This window comes from Heteronotia binoei, chromosome 12 (genome assembly GCF_032191835.1).
Source record: "Heteronotia binoei isolate CCM8104 ecotype False Entrance Well chromosome 12, APGP_CSIRO_Hbin_v1, whole genome shotgun sequence".
Taxonomy (NCBI): Eukaryota; Metazoa; Chordata; class Lepidosauria; order Squamata; family Gekkonidae; genus Heteronotia; species Heteronotia binoei.
In genome coordinates, this window is record NC_083234.1 from 69,216,056 (window position 1) to 69,243,322 (window position 27,267).

Here is a 27,267-nt window from a genome sequence, read left to right on the forward strand (position 1 = left end):
GTATTTCTTGGCTCATGATTCCCCTTCTTCACCGGCTCCCACTACCTAAAGATGCAATGCTGGAAAATGCCAGAGTTAGGAGAATTGCCTGGCTGTTTCCTGTGATTGCCAGAAGGATGTCCAAGCAACACAGTGCAGAGGAGGGAAGATCCACGTATGGGATAAAAATGTAAGCCACAGATAAAACTGGACCACTGAAAAGATGAAACACAGGAGGGAAAGTCATACTCTACCTTATGTCCAATTTCTCCCAGGGGCCCAGCTGGACCTCGAGCTCCCTGTGGCCCCTGAAAGACAAACACGTAAAGCAGAAATCATGAGAAGGGTCCTGCAGGATCAGGCTAAAGGTTCTTCTAGGCAGGCAGCCTTCTTCTAAAACTGGCCAGCAGCTCCTCCCAAGAAATGCTTCGACAAAGGGCATGAAAGCCAGCCACTAACATTCCGAGGTGCCCTGCCCCTGACTGTAGAGGCTCCATTTAACTACTGTGACTGTCAGAGGTTGACAGACCTACTGTCCATGAATCTGCCTAACCTTCTTTTTTTAAATCATCACATCTTACAAACACTGTAATTTAATTCTGTGTTCTGGAGTTTCTTTCAACAGGACTTCTGCAGGCCAAGGGTGACGAATGAGATTGAAGGCGGGACTGTCTCTTCCCATATATGCCCCAGAGGTCGCTTCGTTCGGTCTCCCAAGATAGGCTGACTGTCCCCAGCCCAAGAGATGCCCATCTTGCCTCTACCGGGGCCAGGTCTTTCTCGGTCCTGACCCCAAGCTGGTGGAATCAGCTCCCCATGGAGATCCGGGCCCTACCTGGCTTGTTAGCCTTTCGTAGGGCCTGTAAAATGGAGCTGTTCCGCCAGGTTTTGGGATGAGGCGACAGGCATCTATTCATTAGATCGGTTGGCCTCCCCTACTGTACTATCCTACTGCGCTGTTTCGCTGTATTGTATTGTTACGCCATCTTACTATATGGTCCTGCTGAACCATTCTGTTGGACTGTACACTGTAATCGGTTTTTATTGTTATGCTGTTGTGATTTTATCGTGATTTTATCATTTATGTTGTGCTCCGCTCTGAGCCCCTATGGGGAATGAGCGGAATATAAATAAACTAATAATAATAATAATAATAGAACCTTGGCAATAATATCAAGCCATCTTTCTATATGCACTGAAATTGTAGCACCATTAAGTTATACTGGTTTTTAGATTACTTATTTAGCTTAAATTAATTTAATTTATGAATTGTATTTTAATTGTTATTTTTATTGTTATATCATGGCTTGTACCATGTCTTGTAAGCCGCCCCGAGCCTGCCTCGGCGGGGAGGGCGGGGTATAAATAAAAATTTAATATTATTTTTTATTATTATTATTATTAATAATAATAGGGAGAGGAGAAAAAGCTGGGGAGGGGAGAGAAGGGTTAAGCATCCTGCCCATCTGCTACTTTGCTACATCCAGGTAGCCTCTTTCCAAAGCTGTCCCAAAAATGACAGTTTTGGGTCTTGTACATGCATCTTGTGTAACTTCTAGATAGGTCCGCAGGGAACATCCCGCACTTACATTGACTTTATCTATACATTTACACTCACCGTGAGAGAGATATTAGATATGGAGCGGGGCAATTTATACTTAGTTGGACAATTTCTGATGCATTTTCCAACAACGTTTCCAAAAATATATGAACACAATAAAATCGCCTATAGAAACAGCAGACAGAAGATAAAACCATACCTGACTGGCAAATCTTTCTCTACAAGCGACAAGTATTTTAGAATCAAAGCAAACAAGATCCGAAGATCTGTGTCCAGCTCTTTCCAGCCTTGTGGACAGTGAACTGCAGCTGTGGGAATCCTCAGATCAGGACCCAGCAGGGAAAGAAGGCGGGGTTTAATCCTCTAAAGCAGAAGTCCCCAACCCCAGGTCCACGGACCGGTACCGGTCTGTGGCCTGTTAGCAGCTGGGCCGTGGAGTGAGGCAGAGGTGCCGCACTACCCCTTTCAGGGAAGGCAGCCTCAGAAAGAGGCAAAGCAGTCCCCGCTGCCTTTGCCCCCTGCCCGGGAACCAGGCGAACGAAAGAGGCAGCACAGCCTCGCTCTGAAGCACCACCTCTTTCAGCCACCCGGATTCCAGGTGGGAAGAAAGGGCAGCACGGCAGTGACCTTCGCCTACCCCTCATTTAAAGACTCCCATAGGGAGGCAAGGATGGGGTGTGGGCAGGGGGGGAAGCCTAGGGTAGCAAAAACCCCAGCCCCCCCCCCACACACACACACACACCGGTCCATGGAAAAATTGTCTTCCATGAAACCGATCCCTGGTGCCAAAAAGACTGGGAACCACTACTCTAAACCCTACATGCAAGGCTTTTTTTTTTGTAGCAGGAACTCCTTTGCGTATTAGGCCACACACCCGTGATGTAGCCAATCCTCCAAGAGCTTACAGGGCTCTTAGTACAGGGGCCAACTGTAAGCTCCAGAAGGATCGGCTACATCAGGGGGTGTGGCCTAATAGGCAAAGGAGGTCCTGCTAGAATTCCTTACAGGGCTCTTCGTCCAGGGCCTGCTGTAAGCTCCAGGATTGGCTACATCAGGGGTGTGTGGCCTAATAGGCAAAGGAGGTCCTGCTAGAATTCCTTACAGGGCTCTTCTCACAGGGCCTGCTGTAAGCTCCAGGAGGACTGGCTACATCAGGGGTGTGTGGCCTAATATGCAAAGGAGGTCCTGCTAGAATTCTTTACAGGGCTCTTCTCACAGGGCCTACTGTCAGCTCCAGGAGGATTGGCTGCATCAGGAGGGTGTGGCCTAATAGGCAAAGGAGGTCCTGCTAGAATTCCTTACAGGGCTCTTCTCACAGGGCCTACTGTAAGCTCCAGGAGGATTGGCTACATCAGGGGTGTGTGGCCTAATAGGCAAAGGAGGTCCTGCTAGAATTCCTTACAGGGCTCTTCTCACAGGGCCTGCTGTAAGCTCCAGGAGGACTGGCTACATCAGGGGTGTGTGGCCTAATATGCAAAGGAGGTCCTGCTAGAATTCTTTACAGGGCTCTTCTCACAGGGCCTACTGTCAGCTCCAGGAGGATTGGCTGCATCAGGAGGGTGTGGCCTAATAGGCAAAGGAGGTCCTGCTAGAATTCCTTACAGGGCTCTTCTCACAGGGCCTACTGTAAGCTCCAGGAGGATTGGCTACATCAGGGATGTGTGGCCTAATAGGCAAAGGAGGTCCTGCTAGAATTCCTTACAGGGCTCTTCTCACAGGGCCTGCTGTAAGCTCCAGAAGGATCGGCTACATCAGGGGTGTGTGGCCTAATATGCAAAGGAGTTCCTGCTACAAAAAATGTCCTGCCTACATGGTTTCACTCATTCAAACTATCCCCCTCCCCGCCAAACGCTGTTATCTTAGAGAAAGGCAAAAAGATCTCCCGGCATCTCAGCTTCTGGGACCCTCCACCACTGGCAGGAATACACAGGCAGGTTTTTAAGATCCATTTCAAATCAGCCAGGTTCTGAATCCTAGGAGATCACCACAGAAAGTATGTCAGTGGCCACCAGTGAGATCCCAAGTGGAACTGCCAGCAAAAAATCCCCAGTCAGTGGAGAGGACCACATGGGAGAAGGCCATCTCTAAAATATCCCGAAGCCCCAGCTATGAAAGGCTTTGAAAGCCCTGTTTTGTTCCTGGCTCTGTGGCTGCAGAACTTTCTTTACCGGACCTGCCAGAGTCTGTCATCGCTCTTGAGAAAGAAGCTTCAGACTACTGTGTGTTTGGACAGGCTTTCGCTGAACTGGGGTAGCAGCGAGCTGATGGTTTTATTGGGGCTGATGGTGTGTTTCTTGGTACTGCGACAGCTTTTATGTCATGTTTTTAGAACTCAATGATATTCACACAAACAAACTTCCACTGTGGCAAGCCAATATGGGCGGCTGCCAGTGGATATCCCTTGCTCATCATCAATCCGAGGAATCCTTCACTGAGTGAATCCTCCAGTCTGTTGTTATCGGTGGGCAGCTCTATCATCACCCTCCTGGTTGGCTCTGCAAATGCCTCCTCTTTCTGGCGAGGGGGAATCGGCTCCCAGACTGTCATTCCCAGGGCTTTTTTATTTATTTTTTGTAGCAGGAGCTCTTTTGCATATTAGGCCGCACACCCCTGATGTAGCCAATCCTCCAAGAGCTTACAGTAGGCCCTGTAAGAAGAGCCCTGTGAGCTCTTGGAGGATTGGCTGCATAAGAGGGGTGTGGTCTAACATGCAAAGGAGTTCCTGCTACAAAAAAAAAAGCCCTGGTCATTCCTATCAAAGTATTTTTTTTTCCTCGTTCTTCCTTGAAGGAGCTCAGAGCAGCACACAAGGCTCTCCCCTTTCATTGCTCCTTTCGTGCTCCTTTCGTTGTGAGGGAGCATGATGTTAGGTGTATAATGAAGGCAGTAAATTCTAGAAAGGCTGCAGGTCCCGATAATATCCCTGGTTGTGTAGTAAAGGAATGTGCGGGGCAGTTAGCCGGGGTGTGGACTGAGATTTTCAATCGTTCTTTGTCACAATCCATTGTTCCCACTTGTTTGAAGGCTTCCCTTATTGTCCCAATACCAAAGAGGACGCCAGCAAAGGTTTTAAATGACTATAGGCCAGTGGCCTTGACTTCTGTGATAATGAAGTGTTTTGAACAATTAGTTCGAAAATATATTATTTCCTGCCTTCCTGTTATTTTTGATGAATATCAGTTTGCTTACAGGAAAAATAGATCTACTGAGGATGCTGTTAATACTGTTCTCTATACTGCTTTATCGCATTTGGATAAAAAGGGGACGTATGTTAGAATGTTGTTTGTAGATTTTAGTTCTGCTTTTAATACGATATCAACCCATAGATTGTTGTTTAAGCTTAAAGATTTGAAGCTGTCGGACTCTATATGTGAGTGGATTTTGAATTTTTTGTCAGGTCGTTCACAAAGGGTTAAAATGGATGGATATATTTCCTCCGTGAAGATCTTAAATACTGGCACCCCTCAGGGATGTGTCTTGAGTCCACTTCTTTTCACTATTTACACGTCTGATTGTGTTTCTAGCAGTCTGAGTAACAAAATCATTAAGTACGCAGATGATACAACGTTGGTAGGGCTCATCTCTGAGGATGATGAGTCTGCGTATAGGAGGGAAGTTCAACAGCTGTCCCTTTGGTGTAAAGTAAATAATCTTATTTTTAATATAAATAAGACGAAGGAAATTATAGTGGATTACAGGAAGAGTAGTTTGGACATCCAGCCGTTGTTTATTGATGGTGTTATGGTAGAACAGGTGACAGAATGGAAGTTTCTGGGAATTACCATGAAACAAGATCTAACATGGGGGGCAAATACTTTAGCTCTAGAGAAAAAGGCCCAGCAACGACTATACTACTTAAGACTCTTAAGATCACTACAACTGTCAGGGAGTCTGCTGGTTGCCTTTTATCGTAGTTCCATTGAGAGCATTTTATCTTATTGCCTCTGTGCGTGGTTTGGGAGCTGCACGGAAGCAGAGAGAAGGGTGCTCCAAAGAGTGACGAGAAGAGCACAAAAGATTTGCGGATGTTCTCTCCCCTCATTGGTGGATCTGTATAATATGAGATGTAAAAGGAAGATACAAATGATCCTAAGGGACCCTTCACATCTGGGCCATTTGCTATTTGAGATCTTACCGTCAGGTAGACGATATAGAGTGTTGAAGGCTAGGACAAACAGATTTAAGGACAGTTTCTATCCAAGTGCTGTGGTTAGGTTAAATGCAGGGTTATGAAGGATTATGTTTTAGATGTATTTAAATGGTTTTAATGGTTTTATGAATGTTTATCTGTTTTAGATGTATTTAAATGGTTTTAATGGTTTAAATGGTTTTAGATGTATGAATATGAATATGTGTGTTTGATGTGTTGGTATGTTTGTGGAAGAGCACCTCATTTCGTTGCTCTCTTTTTGTGGAGAACAATGACAATAAAATTTATCTATCTATCCCCACCGCACCCCACCTCATTTTCTCCCCACAACAGTCCTGTGGGGTCAGTTAGGCTAAGAGTGACTTGCAGGGCAGGCCCTTTCACTAGGCAGCCTAGGCGGCTGTCTGGGGCACAGCCCTAGTAAAGGCGCTGGGGTGGGCCTTGGATGGGAGCTGGTTTCACCCTCCCACTCGCCCTCCCCTCCGTGGCAAGGTAAATACCGGCAAAAGCAACGGGGAGCAGCAGTGCGCGTGCACCGTGGAGCGTGCCGTGAGGCTGCCTGTCACTCTTCCAGCTGTGTCAGATGCAGTGGTGGAGCTACTTCAGCTGCACAGCAAGCTCTGAGGCAAAGACACACTGCTGCTTCCTGTTGTTTTCGCCGAGGGCAGGGCACCCTGCCTAGGGCACTGTTCTCTGTGGAGTCGCCGCTGGTGACTTGATGGTCATTCTGTATGCTTTATGGCAAAGTAGGACTCTGAAGCCATGAACACATGAATCTTCCTTATGCTGAATCAGACTCTCGGTCCATCAAAGTCTACTCAGACTGGCAGCGGCTCTCCAGGGTCTCAAGCTGACTTCTCCACACCTATTTGCCTGGACCCTTTTTAGTTGGAGATGCCGGGGACTGAACCTGGGATCTTCCGCTCCAAGCAGATGCTCTACCACTGAGCCACCGTCCCTCCCCAGAACATATGAAGCTGACTTATACTGAATCAAACCCTCGGTCCATCAAAGCCAGTATTGTTTACTCAAACTGGCAATGGCTCTCCAGGATCTCAAGCTGAGGCTTTTCACATCTAATTGCCTGGACTCTTTTTAGTTGGAGATGCCGGGGATCGAACCTGGGACCTTCTGTTTACCAAGCAGATGCTCTACCACTGAGCCACCGCCACTCCTCGTCTGACTAATTACTACACCACACCTTCTCTCTGCAAACTTACCTGACTTAGCTTAACCAGTGTTGGGGATTGTGAGTAGACTAAATCTCAGCTCTCCAGATCATGTGGAAGTATCCTAACCATTTGGGAACTTCCCATGAATGAATGTTGTCCGTTTGTTTTATATTATCTGTTATTTTCACTTTTAAAAAACCGTTAGTTGTCGAGTGATGTTTTTGTTAAAGGAAATTGGGAGATGATTAGGGACGCTTCTATAATTTATGACATCTGGATTTTTTATTTCAGAATTCTGGCACTCCGAATAACCTGGTCTTGTTTCCAAAATGGAACTAACACATTAAGCTTTTTTTTTTGCTTTTCATTCTGTTGGGGCTTTTCCCCCAAATCTTGCAGTGTACTAAACGTGCGCAGGTTTCCACAGCTTTCAGAACTCTTGTCTCTTCCTGTGTCGCCGATGGGCAATTACGCAAGGACAAAACATTGCCCAAAAGCAATCTTGGTGCCATTGTATGCTCAAAATGGTTTCTGCACAGTGTTTTACCCAGTCACGTGGGCACAACACTAACACACCACAGAAAAACAATCCTGATAGAATTATACGTTTGTACGTGCACCAAGGCTATTTCGTTTGGCAACATTTCATCAGTCAGTAAAAGATGCAAATCAAATGAAGAAGCTGAAACCTACGGCCAACTGTACGTGTTCCAGTTGCAGAATTCATTTCAGATATGCTCCCAATTAAGTAAGAATTAAGGGGAAATGGAACGAAGGGGAAATGGAATGCAGCACTGAATTCCAGCACAATATGAGAATGGCACAAGGAACATCTCATTCCTACACATGATGCGAATGAGACGGAAACACCAAAGGAACCCTGCCTCCAGCAGCCCTGTGAGAGGACCAGGATTGTTATCAAAGAGTGCTGGATGGACTCACACAACGACATCTTTGCTAGGGCCCTAGTTTCACTGGGAGGCAATCAACCTACATCTTCGAGGCTCTAGATGGCAGGAACTGACGCTCCTAGAGTGTGAGTTGTTCAGAAAAAGAGAGACAACTTAGTAACTGGGTAAAAAGCAAAGGGATGAAGACAGCTCCTGTGAGGTACTTGCCGGGTCTCCTGGAGGCCCTTTTGCTCCTTGGGGTCCAGAATGTCCTTGGATACCCTGCATTAAGATGAGACAACAGTGAGTCAGAGGCTGAGTGCGGTGTGTGACTTTTCACCCTGCCTGGAGCATCGCTGGCATCTGGTAAATACTTTAGCTAAAAAGCAACACAGCTAGACAGTACTGAGAGGAGGAATGCATCCTTTGCGGGGGGGTGGAGAGATAACATAAAATAATTCCATTTTAAATTGATAGACTAAGGACCTACCTGTTCAACATCAAAAAAACAATACATACAATTGCGGCTGCAAAAATATGTTATGCAAAGTATTTGAAAACCTCATCAGCTCCTTCCGTCTCCGAATGGCAAAATAAAACACACGGGCAACCTGCAATATCTAAATCGCTTTATTACAGAATATGGTAAAAAAGAGAGGCAACGTTGCAAGCATGGAGGCATCGTACGATGTCAACGGTCTTCTGGCCTGGGTTTGAATCCTGGCTACTTTCTCCCGGGGGAGTCTGTGGCTAAGTGGTGGATCATAATCACTTTGAATTGTATTGCTAAAAGGGATTTTGTTTTATATAAAAGGAGACTGACAATCACAGAGACACTATAAGTAAAGTAGCATGGAAAGCCACCATAAATAGGAAAGCTAGAAAGAAGGAATCGCCTTCCTTTGTGCAGATAAACATATGGAGCAGAGGTCCATCAGTGGCCATTAGCCACAGCATATTGTTGGAACTCACTGTCTGGGGCAGTGATGCTCTGTATTCTTGGTACTTGGGGGGGGGGGGGGTGGCAACAGTGGGAGGGCTTCTAGTGTCCTGCCCCCACTGATGGACCTCCTGATGGCACCTGGTTTTTTGGCCACTGTGTGACACAGAGTGTTGGACTGGATGGGCCACTGGCCTGGTTCAACATGGCTTCCCTTATGTCCTTAGAAGACACCAAATTCAGTCCCTAATCTCCAGTTAAAAGCTCAGGGTCAAACTACATGAGACTTTTTAAATGAGTCAGGTACAGGTTCTGTTAAAAATGCATCAAAGCTTGGCCCTCAAGAAGAAGAAGAAGAAGAAGAAGATATTGGATTTATATCCTGCCCTCCACTCCGAAGAGTCTCAGAGCGGCTCACAATCTCCTTTACCTTCCTCCCCCACAACAGACACCCTGTGAGGTGGGTGGGGCTGGAGAGGGCTCTCACAGCAGCTGTCCTTTCAAGGACAACCTCTGCCAGAGGGCTGACCCAAGGCCATGCCAGCAGGTGCAAGTGGAGGAGTGGGGAATCAAACCTGGTTCTCCCAGATAAGAGTCCGCACATTTAACCACTACACCAAACTGAAGTAGGTGCCGGGACAGAGTGATGCTCTGGAGAGCTACTGTCAGTCAGAGAAAGACTGCACTAGATGGAATAATTCCCTGAGGCTGTAACAAAGCTTCTCATGTTCACATGTGACCTCCAATCTGGTATTGGTTGCCTTCTACTGAGAGAGGTCATTGACCAATCTAGTTCAGTACCATCAGCTCTGGCTCTCCAAAATCTCAGGCAAAGATCTTTCTACATGAGATCCTTTAGAGATTTCAATGTAACATTCCCTTACTCAGGGATCTGTACCCATGCCAACATATAGCATCATATCTTTGACCTATATAGTGTCTAATTTGAAGGAGCAGGAGGAGAAGGAGGAGGTGACTGGATTTATATCCCATCTTTCACTCGGATTCTCAGAGCAGCTTACAATCCTGTACACCATACCACTTTACCAAATAGGAAGAGTTGATTTTATAGCCTACTCTTCACAACCTTACAAGCTTACAATCACCTCCTCTTCCTCTCCCCACAACAGACATCCTGTGAGTTACATGGGGCTGAGAGAACTTTGAGAGAGCTGTGACTGGCCCAAGGTCACCCAGCTGGCTTGAGGTGAAGGAGTGAGGAATCAAACCTGGTTCTCCAGATTAGAGTCCGCCACTCTTAGCCACTACACCACAGCTGGATCTGCTGCCTGAGATCTTTCCACTGGGGATGCCAGGGATTAAAAGCGGAACATTATGCATGCATGCACAGCATGTGTTCTACCACTGAGGCACACCCATACGAACATAGAAAACCTTACACCAGTGTTCCACTTAACTCAGCTTTGGCTATCTTAAGTAGCAGCAGTTCTTCAGAGCTCAGGCAGAGAAAGGTCTTCTCCAGCCTTGCTACCTTGAACTGGATATGCCAGAGACTGAGCCCGGATCTGTCTGTAGTCAAAGCATGTGCTCCAGCACTGAGCACCATCCCCTCCCCTTCTTTCATTGAAAGGCAAGAAAGCAAACATACATTTCGTTTTCAGAGATGACAAACCAGTTAATTTGTCATATTTATTAGTTGTTGTCTGTATATAGTGTGTCACAGTATCTATGTTAATCGGGGCTTCTTTTTGTAGCACGAACTCCTTTCTTTATTAGGCCACACACCCCTGATGTAGCCAATCCTCCAAGAGCTTACAGGGCTCTTAATACAGAGCCAGTTTGGTGTTGTGGTTAAGTGTGCGGACTCTTAACTGGGAGAACCGGGTTTGATTCCCCACTCCTCCACTTGCACCTGCTGGAATGGCCTTGGGTCAGCCATAGCTCTCGCAGGAGTTGTCCTTGAAAGGGCAGCTGCTGCGAGAGCCCTCTCAGCCCCACCCACCTCACAGGATGTCTGTTGTGGGGGAAGAAGATAAAGGAGATTGTGAGCCACTCTGAGACTCCATTATCATCTTATTATTATTTTAAGCTCCAGGAGAATTGACTATACCGGGGGGTGTAGCCTAATATGTAAAGACGTTCCTGCTACAAAAAAAAGCCCCGATGTTAATATTCTATTTGAGGAAAAGAATTTTAATCGTAATATAATTATTGACAAAGGGTGATCCAGGTGATACAGAACTAAAGCCAAGAACTTACGGGGAAGCCGTGAGGTCCCGTCTCCCCCATCTCTCCTGTCTTTCCCTGAAAATACACAGTTTCAGCCATTAGTTCAAAACCTACTGGAAGCCTATGTCAAGGTTTTAGGAAATCCATGAAGGAAGATGTCTAAAATTCAAGGAGAATTCAGCTGTCTCACAGAATTTGTCCATGAATGCATAAAGACACATTTGCCCCATGGACGTCTCATGCTAGAATTCCAAACGATCGCTGAGAGAGGAAACGGTTAGTTTATTATTACAGTCATTGACCAGAACATTTTAGTCATCTCGAACAACCTTAAAAGTACCTTATAAAAAGTCCCACAAAGAATCTGCATGTCAAAATTTGATGATTTAAAGGTTATCACAGTAAAAAAAAATAATTTTTTTAAAAAATATATTATTTAAACCATTTTAAAAAGTCACTTAAAAATTTACTAAAAGAATTACAGTTTGGCCTATTTGTCTCGCTTTTTGTGTTCTTTATCAACCTGGGAACAGAACCTAGCCACCTGTCTTGTTGTTTGGTGGTTCCTCTCTGACAGAAGATAATCAAATTTGTGTTTATTTGATCTGCCGGGGAACCCTTCCAACAGCGGGCTGATAATTTCCCTTCAGCTCGCCGTATGAAAAGAACAATTAAAAATATATATTCTCCAGAGAATCTATTTCAGGCTGGGAACAGGAACAGAGTCTAAATGCATAAGGAGTCCCTTTATACCTCCCCTCTACTACCGCAGATGGCAGGGACATACCCCTAGCTAAAGTAAAGGCCCTTGTAGCGTTGTAAGATTCAAGAAAGTATAGGTAGGCGGCGGAAGCAACTATGTATCTACTGTTTGCCGAAGAGAAATGGTCTGGGGAACTGAGAATATTTATTTGTCTTTCTATATATAGAAACTATATACAGAACTGAGAATATTTGTTTGTCTTTCTATATCTAGCACTCTCTGCTTAATACATGATTTTGCCTGGTCTATGCCAAGGTTTAGAAGGGCTTGGAAGGATTAAAGAATCCTCTCCCTTTTGGTTACATATACAGAACGACCCACCCACACCTGAGCCACATGAGTGAATGATAGATCCTTTAGAGATTCCTTAAACCTTGCAAATCTTCCTTCATGTCCTGGCAGACATAATAGAGCCTTGAGGAATTATGGGTGCATTTTTACCACAATCCCAACGTTATGGGATCATGGACAATGGCACCCCCTCCCCTCGAATTCAGAGTCTCTAGTTAATCTTGAAGGGAGGACCACTCCCTCTCTCCCGCTGAAATTCGGCTTCTCAAAGTTCATGCAGTTGGAGGGAAGTTCCCTGAGAATGGAAAAGGATTGACTCCTACACAGAAAAGAGCTAGGGGGATCCATACGTAGAGGTCTGCTGGCTCACCTTCACCCCCACTTCCATTCCCCAAAGAAGATACAGATTCATCCAAGATTATTTCTTCCTCCTTGCCTATTCTGCATATCCTGTCCCTGCCAAAGCTCCATGCAAGTTCATCCAGTTAAATGTTTTGTTTAGCACCCTAGAGTTTTTTTAAAAAAAAAAATCTAAATCTTATTCATTATTTAAAACTTTAAGAACTGCTAGGGGGGAAAGTGGATTTGTGATGTCACAGGGACCAGCCAACCAGCACTGTGCACAGCTGGCTTCAGCTAAAAACATGAAGTACTGGACTTTCTTAAGCTCAGAGAAGACAGAATATGTGACCAGGAGGTGGGGGTGGGGAGAAAGATGTAAGGGTAGTTCTACAGTGGGCCGACCCTTCTGATTTTGAATAGCTGTGTCCAAAGAGTGGAGAAATTCAGCAAAATCAACAAGCATTACCACATATCGCTCCCAACTGTAGTGTCTAAATATGGCACCAAAAGTACCTTCTCGTTTACGGTCACAGCCCTCTACATGGGGCTGCCTCTGTGTCGAACCCGGAAGCTGCAGCTAGTGCAGAACGCAGCAGCCAGGCTGTTATTAGGACTCCCGAAATGGGAGCATATACAGCCAAGGCTGCGCGAACTGCACTGGCTGCCAGTTATACCGGATTCGCTACAAAGTGCTGGTCATTACCTTTAAAGCCCTATATGGCCGAGGACCTGCCTACCTGAAGGACCGTCTCTCCCCATACAAGCCCCAAAGAGCACTGCGGTCAGCAGGGAAGAACAAGCTGACTGTCCCTGGGCCAAGGGAGGCGAAATTACAGAGCACTCGGGCACGGGCCTTTTCCATGGTAGCCCCGTGCCTGTGGAATCAGCTCCCGGAGGAGGTGCGGGCCCTGCGGAGCCTAGACCAATTCTGCAGGGCCTGCAAGACCATCCTCTTTAGGCAGGCCTTCCTAGACTGCTGACGAAGGATGGCCGAACGGATGATCCAACAAAGTAACTCTATAGTGATCTTTGCCATCATATAAATAAGTAAATGGATAAATAGCGCCCGGAACATCTTTGCTGCTGTTAAGTTATATGTTAAGTTATAAATTAAGTTATAAATTATATAAGCTGGATTAGTCTTAAAATATGTATTTAACTATGTATAATTTTAATGTTGTTTTTAATCATTGTATACTGTATAATGTTTTATTGAATGTTGTTAGCCGCCCTGAGCCTGCCTAGGCGGGGAGGGCGGGATACAAATAAAATTTAATAATAATAATAATTTGCTGGGAAGGGATGGGACAAGGATGGATCTCCAAAGGTAATTTTAAAAGCAGAATAAGCAAGCATAAGCCACTGAGTATGAGAGATGCCATGGAACATACCAGTTACGTTACATTTCTGGTGATAGAAATTTGTATATCCCTTTGAAAACACTCCAAAGACAATCAACATACCTGCTGCCCATCTGGTCCTGGCTTGCCCGGGTGCCCTGTTTGGCCCTATTTTCAAAAACAGCAAAAAATAAAGTGAATCCAGCTTGCCAACAGACTTAAGAACATAAGAGTAGCCATGCTGGATCAGGCCAATGGCCCATCCAGTCCAACACTCTGTGTCACACCAAAAAAACCAGGCACCATCAGAAGGTCTATCAGTGGGGCCAGGACACTAGAAGCCCTCCCACTGTTGCCCCTCCCAAGCACCAAGAATACAGAGCATCACTGCCCCCAGACAGAGAGTTCCAACAATAAGCTGTGGCTAATAGCCACTGATGGACTTCTGCTCCATATGTTTATCCAATCCCCTCTTGAAGCTGGCTATGCTTGTAGTCGCCGCCACCTCCTGTGGCAGTGAATTCCATTTGTTAATCACCCTTTGGGTGAAGAAGTACTTCCTTTCAATGCCCCCAAGAGGCTAAAAAAATGTGACTTCTATCAATGCCCCCCAAGACTCCTCTACCTAACCTAACTTTTCATTCTCACAAGCAGCAGACGAAATGGACAACCTATGGGGTGCTCAAACAGCTGAATCAATTCCATTCACAAACATTCTCTACCCAACGAAAAACAGCATGTCTCTCCCTGAATAAAACTCTCCCTTAGTTTTATTCAGAACGTAAGCTTTCGTGTGCTCTCTAAGCATGCTCCCTGACATCTAATTGAAATCAAATTCCCTGTGCTCCCTGAAATCTAGTTGCCTACCAGCAGGGGGCTTTTAAAATAAAGGAGTATCCAAACATACAAGACGTATGTAACTCTGAATTGCTCTCCAAAATAACTGCTTACTCTTGTTGAGTTCCTCCTCCACATTTATCTCTCACTAGCCATAACTATGGAAGTCCTTGCCTCAGGAGCTCTACTGGGATCCCTCCCTTTTGAATTTACAGAAACCACTGCAAACAGCTTTCATCTGCAGGGCAACTGGGGTTTTCAGTTCCCTGATGTTCTTTTACATCTGTAGATTTTATTACTGACACTCAGTTCTGACAATTTTTTTTTTAATTTTTGCCGCCTTCTGAAGTTATACTGGTGTGCTCACTTTTTCTATAATGGGTTTTATTTTATTTTTTTAATTTTTTTAAAAAAAATTCAATGTTTTTAAACTTAGGAAAACTGCTCTATGTACGGCAGAGAGAAGCTACCAACTGGCACTGTGCCCAGCTAAGAAAGACACCCTTTAGCTGAAGTTGTTGTTGCTATTTATTAAACTGGATGAATCGCCCCATCTCGAATAGTGCCAGGCTCTGGGCGATGAACAACATGGGGAAGGATGGTGGCTCAGTGGTAGAGCATCTGCTTGGGAAGCAGAAGGTCCCAGGTTAAATCCTTGGCATCTCCAAAAAAGGGTCCAGGCAAATGGGTGTGAAAAACCTCAGCTTGAGACCCTGGAGAGCCACTGCCAGTCTGAGAAGACAATACTGACTTTGATGGACCGAGGGTCTGATTCAGTATAAGGCAGCTTCAGATGCTCATATGTTCATTAAAATAAAATACATATATTAATATCAATAAAATCAGTTACATTAAAAGTAGATTACAAACCCCGATGGCATCTCGTTTATAAAGTGCTATTGTTCAGACATTACGTTAGGGGTGGGGGGATCTCCCCAAGGGGGGATGGAGAGAAGAAGGTGCCAGAATGGCAACCATCGCTGTCCTCATGCAAATGCTTGGCAGAACATCTCTGCCTTACAGGCCCTGCGGAACTGAAGAAGATCCTGCAGGGTCCTGATATCTTCTGGCAGAGCGTTCCACCAAGTCGGGGCCAGGACAGAAAAAGCCCTGGCCCTTGTTGGGGACAGCCGGATCTCTTTCAGGTCAGGGATCACCAGCAGATTTCGACCAGTGGAGTGTAACGCCCTTCCAGGGACATAGTGGAGAGCTTTCTACGGTTTTTTTTTAATAGACAGGAACATTATTTTTGCGATGAAGGAGATTTCAGTTACATGAGCCTGAAAGGTAATTTCCAGAAACAGATTCTTCTGCTGTATACGAAAACTAGGCCCAAGTCACTCTGTTTCCCAGATCCCACAACCATTTTCTATAGCAGACCTAGGTAGGCCTACTCAGAAGTAAGTCCCATTTTAGTCAGTGAGGCTCATTCATAGGAAAGTGATCTTCGCCATAAGCCTTCTGCTCTTGTCTATGAGCTGCGGAATACTCCTTCATCTGGAATGGATTTACCACTGTCCAGTCCAAGAGGTGAACAGGAGCCCTGAAATCTTCCTAAATATTGCCAAGCGTTCTTGGAAACATGGAACAGTGAGGAGTGCTTGAGACCTGGAGGAGAGGGGAAATCCAGCCCGCAGCAATAGAAACCTCCAGTTCTTTAGGATTACTTCCAGACCTTTGTGTTTTTTTTTCCTCCCCCACACCATGACCCTCTTTCCACCCTCTCTTGCTCAACCTAGCTATTTGTTCTGAGGCTAATGCCAATGGATGGATGCTGATGCTATCATCTGTTGATAATCAAATGAAACAACTTTATCTGAAAGGGATCGATGCGTTACAATGCTGGAGTGATCCAGATTCTCCAAGCCTTTTTTGGGAAAGGGTGGAGGAATGCAGACAATTGCAATTTGTATAATGATGTGTATTCTTTTCCCTTTTTTTTAAATCTGCAGCTCAGTTAATCTAGGGCCTTGTTTCAATCAATCAAAATATTTTTCATTGATGAATTAACTCAGCATTGTTGCCCTAAGACATTTTGATGAATGAGACCATCATCTCAAAATCCCTTTTGGAGTCGCTGCTTCTTTCTCCAGCTCTCTTATCCCTCAAGCTAACCAAAGGCCTTGGCTTGGCATGGCAGGGCCAGGAAGGAGAGGAAAAGAAGAAACCTCAGAAGCAGGGCTAATGTGAACCTGCTTAGGTTGCTGTAAACACTGGTCCGGGCCTCAGATACTGGCCAACTTCTCGGACTGCATGACACTACTACTAAAGATCCTGTGGAAAGACTTAATCTCATGCAAGCGGTACCCATAACCAGCGTCTTTCTTGCATACCACATAGCAGGGCTCAGCCACAGTCCCTAAAACCAGTCTCAGAATTTCTGAAGCCGTATCAAAGAAAGAGTACTTTCGAGAACATTTAAACCAGGGGTGTCAAACATGCAGCCCAAGGGCCGAATCAGGCCCCCAGAGGGCTCCTATCAGGCCCCTGAGCTACTGGCTCTTGTCTGCTTCCTTCTCCCTCTCTCTTGCTTCCTTCTGCATCTCAGCTTGCTTTGCAAAGCTTGCTCAATTGCACAGGAGCTACAAAGCAAAACCTCTTATTTTCTCCATTGGTTGGGTCTCCTTCCCCTCCTGGTCCCTTCCTTTGCCAGTTCCCTGGATCCCGTGTGAGAAATACAAAGAAAGCACCTTTAAGACCAACACGCTAATGTTTTAAGCATGTTTTATTTTAAGGGTTTAAAAAAAAAAAACCTTTAGTCATATTTGTCTGTGTCCTTTAAAAAGTTTTATCTCTCTGCTACCTAATCTTAAATAGGTACACACATGGCCCGGCCCAACACGGCTGGCCCCTACAAGAACTCATTTATGTAAGATCCGGCCCTCATAGCAAATGAGTTCGAAACCCCTGATTTAAACGCTCCATTTGGATCCCCAGCAAGGAACGGCAGACAAGAGCAGGCGGGGCTTCAGGGCGTGTTTAACCTCAGGCACCGCTCCCATCCTCACTTCGGAATTTAATCTTGGCCTACACTAATCCCACTAATTCAATCCAAACTGGTTTTAAATATTGGTCTTCTAGGGCTAGAGTGTCAAGAGGGTCTCTTGCCTTCGTTTATGTTGTTGCAGCAATGCCCTGTAGTAACCCTGCACTTGCACCGCTTCTGCCAGCCATCGCTACCTCTTTCAGCACCAAACACAAGCATCGTTCTGATTGGTTATTGAGGGAACCAAGGTCACTCGTCCGGCTCTCAGTTTGCACCTGCATACTGGACATGGGGATGTAGCTTTGGTGGGAGGGATTGCTTGCTCGGCGCCTACTGCTTTGAGATATAACAGCTGACCTAAGGTATATGAAGGGACTCGTTCCTGCCATTGTCAGTTTTCGCAAGAAGCATCTTGCCCTGAGGTCAATAAAACTCTTAAATGACCACAGAGTGTACTGATAGCTGGAAGTCCAGGGACTTGACACAGGGTTGCCAGCTCTGGGTTAGGAAATGCCTGGAGATTTTGGAGATGAAGTCTTAGCAGAGTGGGGCTGGGGGAAGGGAGTGGCTCAACTGGGGTATAATGCCATGGAGTTTGCCTTCTAAAGCAGCTATTTTCTCCTGGTGAACTGTTCTCGGTTGCCTAGAGATCAGCTACAATCTTGGGAGATCTCCAGCTACCACCTGGAGGTTGGCAACTCTAGCTAGGCCTTCTTCCTTCTCTGTTAATTTTACTTACTCATTTCAAATACATATGAGTAGCCTTTCTACCCTGCAGAACATATGAACCTGTTTGGAACTTTGTAAGCTTCCTCAGAGTCTCCACTCAGCACAACTCCACCTTTCAAAGTGGGGAACTAATACAATCCTGTAAGTGAAAGGGTCTTCTTCGCAGTGGCACCTCATTTGTAGAATGCCCTCTCCACGGGTATTTGTCAGACATTCAACTTGTTCAGCTTTAAGTGTCAGGCTCAAACATTTCTGTATACCTATGCAATAGGTTATTTTTTTCACCCTTTCTCCTCTGTAATATGAGCAAGATTCGAATCCGGTAGCATTTTAAAGACCATCAAGATTTTCATCTATATATGGTTATCCTTACTGACTGGATGTTGGGTTGTTCTGGTATCTTTGCAGATGTTTTGGGTCTCCCCCCCCCCCCGCCCCTTTTACTGACCTGTTTCAATTCAAGTTGTTAGTGTTATCTATATTGGAAACCTTTTGGGCTGAGAGGAGATAAATCTTCACATGAATGAATGAATGAATGAATGAATGAATGAATGAATGAATGAATGAATGACGCCAGGTCCCTGGGTTCCCAGAATATTATGGAAAATTTCCAATCATAACCAAGATGATGATGATGATGATGAAGAAGAACCAAGAGCAATCCCATCTTTTTTGGGAAAAAGGGAGGGCTCACCTTGGCACCTCGGGACCCCAGCTCACCAACTGGGCCATCCGGGCCTCGAGCCCCCTAAAACAAGAAAAAAAAAGTGGATATATTAATTCATAATATTATAAAAGACAGAGGGGGGAAATTATATAAGCGGAACAAACAGCAGGTGTCTCCCTAATGCTGCAAATGATGGCCCCATTTAATCCAAAGGTCTGGCATTTTGAAAGAGAGCATCGCTAAGGGGGGGGGGGGGTCAAAGTAAATTATAAAAGAACCAGAGAACTTTTACTACTTCACTCACACACAAAAGAGGAATATGCTTCTTACAGCCTTATTCTCATATTGAGGATCACTCTGCAAGCCACGCCATCTCCACTAATGCATATTACTGGAGGCTTTTCTCCACCAGCAGAGTAATGGGTTCATCTACTCTGACCTGCAGGATTTTACAAGTCAGGAAGCTGGGTTTTCTTTCCCTTTCTGCTGAGGGAGGGGCAAGGTCAATTGTCCTACAATGGGCTGAGTTCAAAGCAAACCTTAGTGATTGCAGGTTTGCAATGGCAGCCTGTACGCTGGATGGCACCTTAGGGTTCGTATGCCTTCACTGACACACACGCGTGATAAAGTCAAAATCGGAGATGGGCAAACTATGGTCTGTGGGGCACATCTGGTCAACTTAACAGTGGACTGCAGCCTTGGTTAGTGGACTGATGTCCCTGCAAAACTGCTATCAAGAGCAAGGCCCAAAAGCCACTAAGAGCAGGAGAGTGGGAAAGATGGGCCTGCGCTGGCAAAAAGAAAGAGCCAGAGTCCAACCTGTGGCCCTCAAACACAGGCAGAAACCCAGATACAGCTGTGAGTAAAAATAATACACTGCTATTCAAGATACACTCACCCAAAAGGGCTGATATAGATATACCCAAGAAGTGGTTAAATTTCTCTTCAGAATGGCAATGCTAGTAACTCCAAAACTGCTACTGGTCATACGAAACAACAGTGAGTGAGATAGACTGACTCAGTTCAAGGCAATCTCTCCTATGACATACAAGGTAAGTTCTCCTAGCAGAATAGCCTTAACTTGCCTCCTGAACAAGAACAGAGAAGGGAGCAGGTGGGCCTCCATGGGGAAACAGTTGGGGAAGGAACCTGTGGCCCTCAAACACAGGCAAACCCCCAGATTTTTACTCACAAAGTTATCCACTGCTGTTCAAGATAGAGGTAAAGGTAGTCCCCCTGTGCAAGCACCAGTCGTTTCTGACTCTGGGGTGACATTGCATCATGACGTTTTCACAGCAGACTTTTTAACAGGGTGGTTTGTCATTGCCTTCCCCAGTCATCTACACCTTACCCCCAACAAGCTGGGTACTCGTTTTACCGACCTCGGAAGGATGGAAGGCTGAGTCAACCTTGAGCCGGCTACCTGAACCCAGCTTCTGCCGGGATCAAACCCAGGTCATGAGCAAAGCTTGGACTGCAGTACTGCAACTTACCAACTCTGCGCCACAGAGCTCCTGCTATTCAAGATACACTCACCCCAAAGGGCTGATATTTAGATATGCCCAAGAAGTGGTTGAATTTCTCTCCAGAATGGCAGTGCTAAGTACCTCAAAAACTGCTGCTGGTCACACTAAATAACACTAAGCGAAGATGGACCAGTGGTCTGACTCAGTGCAAGACAATCTCTCCTATGACAAAAAAGGTAAGTTCTCCTGGCAGAATAGCTTTAACTTGCCTCCTGAACAAGAACAGAGAAGGGAGCAGATGGACCTCCATGAGGAGCCAGTTCCATAATCTGGGGGCTACTAAAGTGTCTTTGTGGCTCCCCAACATCTGGAAGGGTGACACAAGAAACAGGGCAGCATTCCTTACATACCATATCACCTGTTCAATATTTAGCACTCCACTGTCATCTATGGTCCCCAACGAGAAATGCCTCAAACATCTTTTCCATGCACGGTCTTCAGTTGACATTACACAATACACATCAAGCTGACATATACTGAATCAGTCCACTAGGCCATAAAGGTCAATATTGTCCAGGGCTTTTTTTGTAGAAAAAGCCCAGCAGGAACTCATTTGCATATTAGGCCACACCCCCTGCTGCCAAGCAATGTTCCCTCTAAGCTGCAGAATCTTGTGAACAAAAATTCTTCTTTGTGAGCTACTGGTATTAAAGTTGTGAGCTACTGGCATTAAAATTGTGAGCTACTCTGGGGTCATCCTTCCTGAGTTAAGATAAAAATGTGTGAGCTGAAAGCTAAAAATCTGTGAGCTAGCTCACACTAACTCAGCTTAGAGGGAACACTGGTGCCAAGCCAGCTGCAACTGCATTCCTGTGCGGTCCTGCTCAATAAAAGCCTTGGTATTGTCTCCACTGTCTCATGTAGTCATCTTTCACATCACCTGTCACCTGATCCTTCTAGCTGAAGATGCTAAGGACTGACCCTGGGACTTTCTACACACAGAGCAAATGCTCTACTACCAAGCAAAAGCCATTATCCAGTAAAACTCATTTGTAGCTGGCCAGTTCCAAAAAAAATACAGATTTTTTTTTACAGCTGATCGCCCAGTCCTCCTTTTCTCGGCGGGGTTCCTGTCCCAAGACCCAAAGGGCTGTTTGATGGTCCCTCTTCCTCAATCAAGGGGTCACAGGAGGTAGCTGGGAAGAGCAGAGAAAGGTTTTGCTTCCACCAGACGAACAGTGGTACGACGCATCGCTTAGAAAACAACCCAGTCTCCAGCTGCTGCTGCTGTGAAACAACAACAAAATAATCCAGCTACAACTGTATATAATCAATTACCATGGCGACGATTGATAATGCCAAACCATAGTTTGGGCTAACCATAGCTTCCAAACATAGTTCCAAGCTGCACATATAAATCTCATTTCTGGTTTACCTCCAGTTTTATTGTAATGAACTAATTTGCTACATAATGAAGTGTAAATCCATTAGCCTGTGCTATTTTTTCCTGTGTGGAGCATATCGGCTTTTGCAAAGACCTTTGGTTCATGCAAACCATTTGTTTTAGTTATTAAAAGAGATACACAAAGAATAACACCATTGCCATAGTCCAGATACAGACTGAAATAGGAAGAAAAACAAATTTCATATCCATGCAGAGAGATCTATACAGAGAGATCAAGCAATAGAGAACGTACACCCAATATCAGGTTGGCCAAACTTGCTTAACATAAGAGCCGAGTAAAATAAATGTCAAATGCTGGAGAGCTGCAAGACACAAATGTCAGATGTTTGAGAGCTGAAAGATGGATGGATGGAAGGAAGGAAGGAAGGAAGGAAGGAAGGAAGGAAGGAAGGAAGGAAGATGGGAGCGGGAGGTAGAAAGAAAGCAACTTTAACTTTAAATGCATTCTCCAGGCTGCTGGGTGGCTTGGCTTGGAGAAATTATTTAAAGAGAAATGTTATCAAAGATTTCAGGTTTTCACGGCTGGTAACATCATTAGGGTTTGTAGAGTCTTTCGGGATCAAGTGCCGTGTTCTACTGGAGAAAGTTTTCCTTCCAGACGTTTCGTTCTCAGCTGCGGAGAACATCCTCAGTGGTGTTGCAGCCAGAGCAGGCGCTCAGACCTTCTTGGCTGCTCAATGCACAGCATTGAGGTCTGAGTGCCTGCTCCGGCTGCAACGCCACTGAGGATGTTCTCCGCAGCTGAGAACGAAACGTCTGGAAGGAAAACTTTCTCCAGTAGAACACGGCACTTGATCCCGAAAGACTCTACAAACCCTAATAAAGAGAAATGCCTTCTTCAAGCCAGCTGGCAGAGTGGCGGGGGGCTTCAAGAGCCTCACAATATGTGTGGAAGAGCCACATGTGGCTCCCGAGCCACAGTTTGGCCACCCCTGCCCTATACCATCTATCAAGTAAGTCCAAGAACATGAGATCCCAGTTCTTAGAATCTTAACCAGCTAAAATGTTGAAAGCCTATGGAAAGGATTCCTTTATTGGAGAGAAGAGTCAAGACTGGTCAAGCTTCACATGATCTACGTGACATGATCAGTGTTCCCTCTAAGCTGAGTCAGTGTCAGCTAGCTCACAGTTTTTTAGCCTCCAGCTCACACATTTTTGCCTTAGCTCAGGAAAAATGGCCCCAGAGCAAAATGATTTATGCAGTTGCTCACACCTTGAAATAAGAGCCCCGTGGTGCAGAGTATTAAAGCTGCAATACTGCAGTCCTAAGCTCTCCTCATGACCGGAGTTCGATCCTGCTGAAAGCTGGGTTCAGGTAGCCGGCTCGAGGTTGACTCAGCCTTCCATCCTTCCGAGGCTGGTAAAATGAGTACCCGGTTTGCTAGGGGGAAAGTGTAGATGACTGGGGAAGGCAATGGCAAACCACCCTGTAAAAAGTCTGCCATGAAAACACTTGAAAGCAACGTCACCCCAGAGTCGGAAAAGACTGGTGCTTCCACAGGGGACCTTTCCTTTCCTTTCCTCACACCTTGAATGCCAGTAGCTCATGAGGCAGAATTTTTGCTCACAAGACCTCACAGCTTAGAGGGAACATTGGTCATGATACCAGGAACTTTTTTAAAAAAAAATATGAATTGCTAATTACTCTCCTCATTAGAAATTGATCTCATTGCTTAGCATACCATAAATTTAAAGAAGGGGTGGACGGTCGAGTCCAGGCACTAGCTATAGTCAGTCTTACCGATTTATGGACTACGAATGTTTTCCGTATTTATGAATTACATTGAATAATATTTGTGTCAATAATCAAGCTCCAGACTACATTTGTATAACTGGTTACCTATTCTGTTGTTCTCTCCTGTGTATTTTCAGATTGATGGTTAGCTGGATCTTTCTATCTTCAAAAATTTTACTACTGTGACTATTGGTTAATGTTTGAATAATATCTCCCCAAGGGCCATGGAGTAACTTTTCTTTTATTATTCCTTGAAGACAGCGCACTCTTTAGCAGTCTCCTACATTCTGCCTGCCGCCCGAAATTTCCTGGCATATGGCCAGACTTTCCCTCATTCATCTGCCACAGGCATTGTTGGCTAACTGGAGTCGAAAGGCTGGGACTTAATTGGCTCAATGCTGCCTTTCCTGTCGAGGTGAATTAGTGGAAGCTGTTAATCTGGATCGGTTTTGGCCTGGGAGATGAGGATACGTGGAATGCTCTGGCAGCCTGAACTTCAACGCAGGCATGACAGATCCTTGTCCTTAAGTCTGGTGATGATGAAGAGGATATTATAGCATTGGAAAGGATATTATAGCACTGGAAAAAGTGCAGAAAAGGGCAACTAGAATGATTAAAGGGTTGGAACACTTTCCCTATGAAGAAAGGTTACAACGCTTGGGGCTCTTTAGCTTGGAGAAACGTCGACTGCGGGGTGACATGATCGAGGTTTACAAGATAATGCATAGGATGGAGAAAGCAGAGATAGAAGTCTTTTTCTCCCTTTCTCACAATACAAGAACTCGTGGGCATTCGATGAAATTGCTGAGCAGTTGGGTTAGAACGGATAAAAGGAAGTACTTCTTCACCCAAAGGGTGATTAACATGTGGAATTCACTGCCATAGGAGGTGGTGGGGGCTACGCGCATAGCCAGCTTCAAGAGGGGTTTGGATAAAAATATGGAGCAGAGGTCCATCAGTGGCTATTAGCCACAGCATATTATTGAAACTGTCTGGGCAGTGATGCTCTGTATTCTTGGTGCTTGGGGGGGGGGGGGGGTGGTGGTGGTGGTAAAGTGGAAGGGCTTCTAGCCCCATTTGTGAACCTCCTGATGGCACTTGGGGGTTTTTTTGGCCACTGTGTGACACAGAGTGTTGGACTGGATGGGCCATTGGCCTGATCCAACATGGCTTCTCTTATGTTCTTAAGAGCACCATGATGGGATTAGCTGAGCTGATGCTGTGAGGGCGGTTGGAAGCCCCTCTGGGCTGCTGATGGCAGAACCCTGCTGGGGAGGAGTTACAATGTTCAAAAAGCTGCTGCCGTCCAATTAGCATTTGTCCAGAGTATTTTACATCGGTGTTCCTCCAGACACAAGTTCACCAGAGTTGTCAGTATTGGAAGAGATCTGTAAGTATTAAGTGCAAAAGAAGACTGCAGATTTATACCCCGCCCTTCTGTCTGAATCAGAGAGTGGTCACAATCTCCTTTATCTCCTTCCCCCACAACAGACACCCTGTGAGGTGGGTGGGGCTGAGAGAGCTCTCACAGCAGCTGCCCTTTCAAGGACAACTCCTGCCAGAGCTATGGCTGACCCAAGGCCATTCCAGGAGCTGCAAGCGGAGGAGCAAAGAATCAAACCCAGTTCTCCCAGATAAGAGTCCACACACCTAACCACTACACCAAACTGTAGTAGCTGCCCTGACCCTTTTGGAGAATAAGATTCTTGAAACGGGGAATGAAGAGTCATTTCTGTGCTCTCTCTCAGCCTCAGTTTTGCAGGGTGCAATATTTGTTTGCTTGTTTATTTCTAGGGTACCTGAATGTTGTACATAAATTAAGAATGCTGGCCTGGTCCTCAAGCATGGAATTTAGAGCACAAGAAGATGAAGAAGATATTGGATTTATATCCCGCCCTCCACTCCGAAGAGTCTCAGAGCGGCTCACAGTCTCCTTTACCTTCCTCCCCCACAACAGACACCCTGTGAGGTGGGTGGGGCTGGAGAGGGCTCTCACAGCAGCTGCCCTTTCAAGGACAACCTCTGCGAGAGCTACGGCTGACCCAAGGCCATGTCAGCAGGTGCAAGTGGAGGAGCGGGGAATCAAACCCGGTTCTCCCAGATAAGAGTCCGCACACTTAACCACTACACCACTACACTACACCATAAGAGAAGTCAGAGGAAGTGTGGTGGACTGGAGAATCTCGGGATTAAATCCTCGGGCCTAGCAGATTGTCAGGCATCCAAGTGAAAACGAGGAGAGCCATGAACATTGCCTTGAGCACACTGGGATAAGTCTAGGATAAGAACGTGAGAGAGGCATAGATAGAGTGGAGGGACAAGGGCAGAGGAAAGAAATCAGTTTGACGGTGCCCAAACAGAGCGGGGAGTTGTTAACAGGCATTTGCAACCAGGCAGGATGAGGCTAATTTTTCCTCGCTGGGTGGGAAGTGGTGCTAATGTGAGTTGAAGTACTGTACGCAGACAGTAGACAAAGAGCAGCCTAGGCATCCCAGCCACTCAGGGATTATGTAGCGAGTATGATATCATCCCACCTTCAGGCAGCAACTCAGTTCAGAAATGCTAGGTCATGTGCCTAGACTGATCTATCCTACAACTTTCGGGGGTGGGGGGGAGAGAGGGGAATCTTATTTTTTTTTTTAAAAAAGCTTTGGTCTTGGGAAAGATCTGAAAAACCTTAACGCCATCAACATGCCGTTCTATGATCCTTGCTCCAGTGATGCCCTAGGTCAGGGGTGGCCAACGGTAGCTCTCCAGATGTTTTTTTGCCTACAACTCCCATCAGCCCCAGCCATTAGCCATGCTGGCTGGGGCTGATGGGAATTGTAGGGGGGAAAACATCTGGAGAGCTACCGTTGGCCACCCCTGCCCTAGGTAACGAACTTCATTTCTTGCCCAAGGGCATTTGCCTAGGTTGATAGCTGAATTAGATTTTTGTGTGACACTGCATCATTCAAGGTGAGCGCACAGCTTAGGAACCCTACAGGTGACTTCACCCAGTGGTCAGAATAGGAAGAGAGCAGGCATTTCTTTATTTAGCTGTATCCTCTGCTGATGGATCACTTCGGCTTGATGTGTAGCTCTGCCTTGGAGGCTCCTTTCTCCTCTGTGCCACCAGAACGTCAAGGACGCATGGAGAAAAGTGTTCTCGGCAGCTGAACCCCAGTAGTGTGAACTCTCTTCCTCTAGAAAGCTGCCAGCGTCAAAGATTTTCTGGAAATGCTAAAAGGCTTTCTTGTTAAACGTACTTGCACTTGACTGATCCGTTTGTATATTTGTTCATTCACTAATTTGTTTTCCTGTATCTTTTTTTTTTTGCATAATTGGTGGGTGTGTTCTAAAATTTATGCTTTGTGGGACCTAATTCTTCCCCAAGTAGAACAGATCACAGGGGTCCATCTAGATAATACACCTGAAATAGTTCTTTCAGAATACTGGCCTGCCCTACAACTAGATAAAATAAGATTCTGAAAGGCTGGCGATACTGTTAGCAAGCTGCTAAACTTTTACTTGCAGCAAAATGGAAGGACTCTTCAACAACTACAATTGAACAATGGGGCACTAAATTATGGGGCCTTTTTATAATGGGAAAAATCAGTAATACATCAATTACTGGTCCCAGAATGCAAAACGGGTAAGACGTTATGTCTATTGTGAAGATTACATACAAAGAACGTTTGCAGTAAATGCTGAAGGAGGAAGAGAGTGAGGTTACCTTCCAATGGAATATTGTAAATCTTATGGGAGTTGTATAACCCCATTGC

General features: G+C 45.6%; 1 protein-coding gene across 1 annotated transcript in view; it reads right to left on the reverse strand.

The window, feature by feature from the left end:
• The window catches only part of LOC132580027 (collagen alpha-1(XXVII) chain-like), a 406,754-nt gene that overhangs the window by 123,075 nt on the left and 256,412 nt on the right, over positions 1 to 27,267 (reverse strand). The window contains 3 exon segments of the mRNA XM_060250632.1: positions 234 to 287; positions 13,742 to 13,786; positions 18,865 to 18,918. Coding sequence (XP_060106615.1) covers positions 234 to 287; positions 13,742 to 13,786; positions 18,865 to 18,918 — 153 coding nt within the window.